Source organism: Danio rerio, chromosome 7 (genome assembly GCF_052040795.2).
Source record: "Danio rerio strain M-AB ecotype USA chromosome 7, GRCz13ab, whole genome shotgun sequence".
Taxonomy (NCBI): domain Eukaryota; kingdom Metazoa; phylum Chordata; class Actinopteri; order Cypriniformes; family Danionidae; genus Danio; species Danio rerio.
The window spans coordinates 80,885,001-80,887,500 of NC_141027.1; the positions used below are offsets into that span (position 1 = coordinate 80,885,001).

At 35.2% G+C, this 2,500-nt stretch overlaps 1 protein-coding gene across 50 annotated transcripts in view; it reads right to left on the reverse strand.

Annotated features, from left to right (window-relative positions):
• Window positions 1-2,500, reverse strand: part of ptprda (protein tyrosine phosphatase receptor type Da) — a 334,943-nt gene that overhangs the window by 136,154 nt on the left and 196,289 nt on the right. For all 50 annotated transcript variants that reach the window (XM_087258625.1, XM_087258611.1, XM_087258629.1 and 47 more), the window contains one exon: window positions 1-80. This exon is cut by the window's left edge and continues 67 nt beyond it. In XM_087258625.1, the coding sequence (XP_087114751.1) occupies window positions 1-24 (24 nt within the window). In that variant the 5' untranslated portion in view covers window positions 25-80. The remainder of the gene's footprint in view (window positions 81-2,500) is intronic.

Here is a 2,500-nt window from a genome sequence, read left to right on the forward strand (position 1 = left end):
TACACAAACTCTTGGCACAGGCATGATGTTACGACCCGCTGAGTGTGCCTCTCACAACGCTCCTGCAACGCTCTCACAACCTGCAGAAACACACAGGAGAGAAATCAATCAATCACTCAGTAAATCAATCCATCCATCAATCATCCATTCAATCAGTCATTCACCCATCCAACCAACCAACCAACCAACCATCCATCAATCACTCAGCAAATCAATCAATCAGTAAATCCTTAAATCAATCCATCAACCAACCAACCATCCATCAATCAATCACTCAGTAAATCAGTAAATCAATCAATCAGTAAATCCTTAAATCAATCCATCAATCAACCGTTCATTTGATCAATCAATCGACAAATCAATCAATCAGTAAATCAATCATCCATTCAATCATTCATTCACCCATCCAACCAACCAACCAACCAACCAACCAACCAACCAACCAACCAACCAACCAACCAACCATCGATCGATCGAGAGAGAAATCAATCAATCAGTTAATCAATGCATCCATCAATCATCCATTTGATTATTCATTCATCCATCCATCCAACCAACGGACCAACCAACCATCCATCCATCCATCAATCCATCCATCAATCACTCAGTAAATCAATCAATCAGCAAATCATTAAATCCATCAATCTACCGTTCATTTGATCAATCAATTGACAAATCAATCAATCAGTAAATCAATCCATTACTCAATCATCCATTGCATCATTCATTCACCTATCCAACCAACCAATCAACCATCAATCACTCAGTAAATCAATCAATCACTTAGTAAATCAGTAAATCAATCAATCAATCACTCATCTGACCTTTTATCCATCCATCCATCAATCAATTAATCACTCAGTAAATCAACCAATCAATCAGTAAATCAAGTCATCAATCAATTGTCTATTCAATCATTCATCCAACCACCCACCCAACCAACCAACCAACCAACAAACCATGCATCCATCAATCAATCAATCAATCAATCAATCAATCAATCAATCAATCAATCAATCAATTAATCAATCAATCAAGCAAGCAAGCAATCAAGCAAGCAAGCAATTGTTCGTTCAACAAGTAAATCAATCAACAAGTAAATCAATCAATCAATCATCCAATGGTCATTTGTTCATTTGATTGATCATTTGTTCGTCCAGCAATCCATCATCCACCCACCCACACATGCTTTCTTTCATTCATTCATCCATCCATCCATTCCTTTAATCAATCAGCTAACTCAGTCAGCAAGTGCGTAAAACAATCAATTCCTAAATAAATCCATCAATCAATCATTCATTTGATTATTCATCAGTTCATCCAACAAACCAACCATTTATCCATCAATCAGTCAATCATCCTAACAGGTAAATCACTTGATTGATCATTTGTTCATCCAGCAATCCATCATCCATTCATCCACACATGCTTTCTTCCTTGCTTCCATTCATTCATTCATCCATCCATTCCTTTAATCAATCAGCTAACTAATTAATCAATCAATTAATGAATCTATCAATCAATCAATCTATCAATCAATGTGTTCATTTCATCTCACAGGAGCCTGAAGCCCATCGATAACATCAGGAACACACACAACACACACAACACATGGATAAACACACTGCATGAATAAACCAGTCAGCTGTGCTCAGTTTCTCCTCTCTCACGTGACTCCAGAGGAATGTCTATCAGCCCAACCCTAATTTTAATGCAATAAATCCATTTGTTCCCCTAAAAAATATTATTATTTTTTTAAATGTATAATTAAAATTGAATTGCAAAAATTACCAGTTAAGGTTGCCCATATTTGATTGAACATGTGGTTATGACGGCCCAGCAGTTTTACACTGATTTGGTGAATATCAGCACATTTCCTTAAAAATGAAAAAATATGATATTAAACATCTTTAAAATGCAATACATACATTTTAGACTACACAAACGCTGTTGTATTGACCCAACACTGGGTCAGATATGAAAACACTAGATACGTTTTTCAATTAAATTAAAATTAAACTTTAAATGACTACATTGTCCATATCTGGACCAACATTGCATCGGGTCAAATATAGAAACACATTGTTTTTCACAGTTTATGACCAAACACAGACACACGTCTCAAAATCAAAGCATAAAAACAACGACATTAAACAGATTTTGGTCCCACTTTATATTAAGTGGCCTAATATGTAATAATATGTACTAATATGTACAATATATCCAACTAATATGTACTTACATAGGAATTAATAGTTTGTTACAATGCACTTATTGTGTAAATACATGTATTTACTGTGTACTTATGCTCGATTAAATACATGTATGTAATTACATCTGTAATTTACTTTTGTAATTACATTTGTAAGTACACTGTTGACCATCCCTTACACCTTAACCCACCCTTAACCCTACCCACACCACCAAACCTGTCCATAACCCAACCTCTATCCCAACTCAAAAGCACCACAAGTGTTCTCAAACACATTATGAACACAGT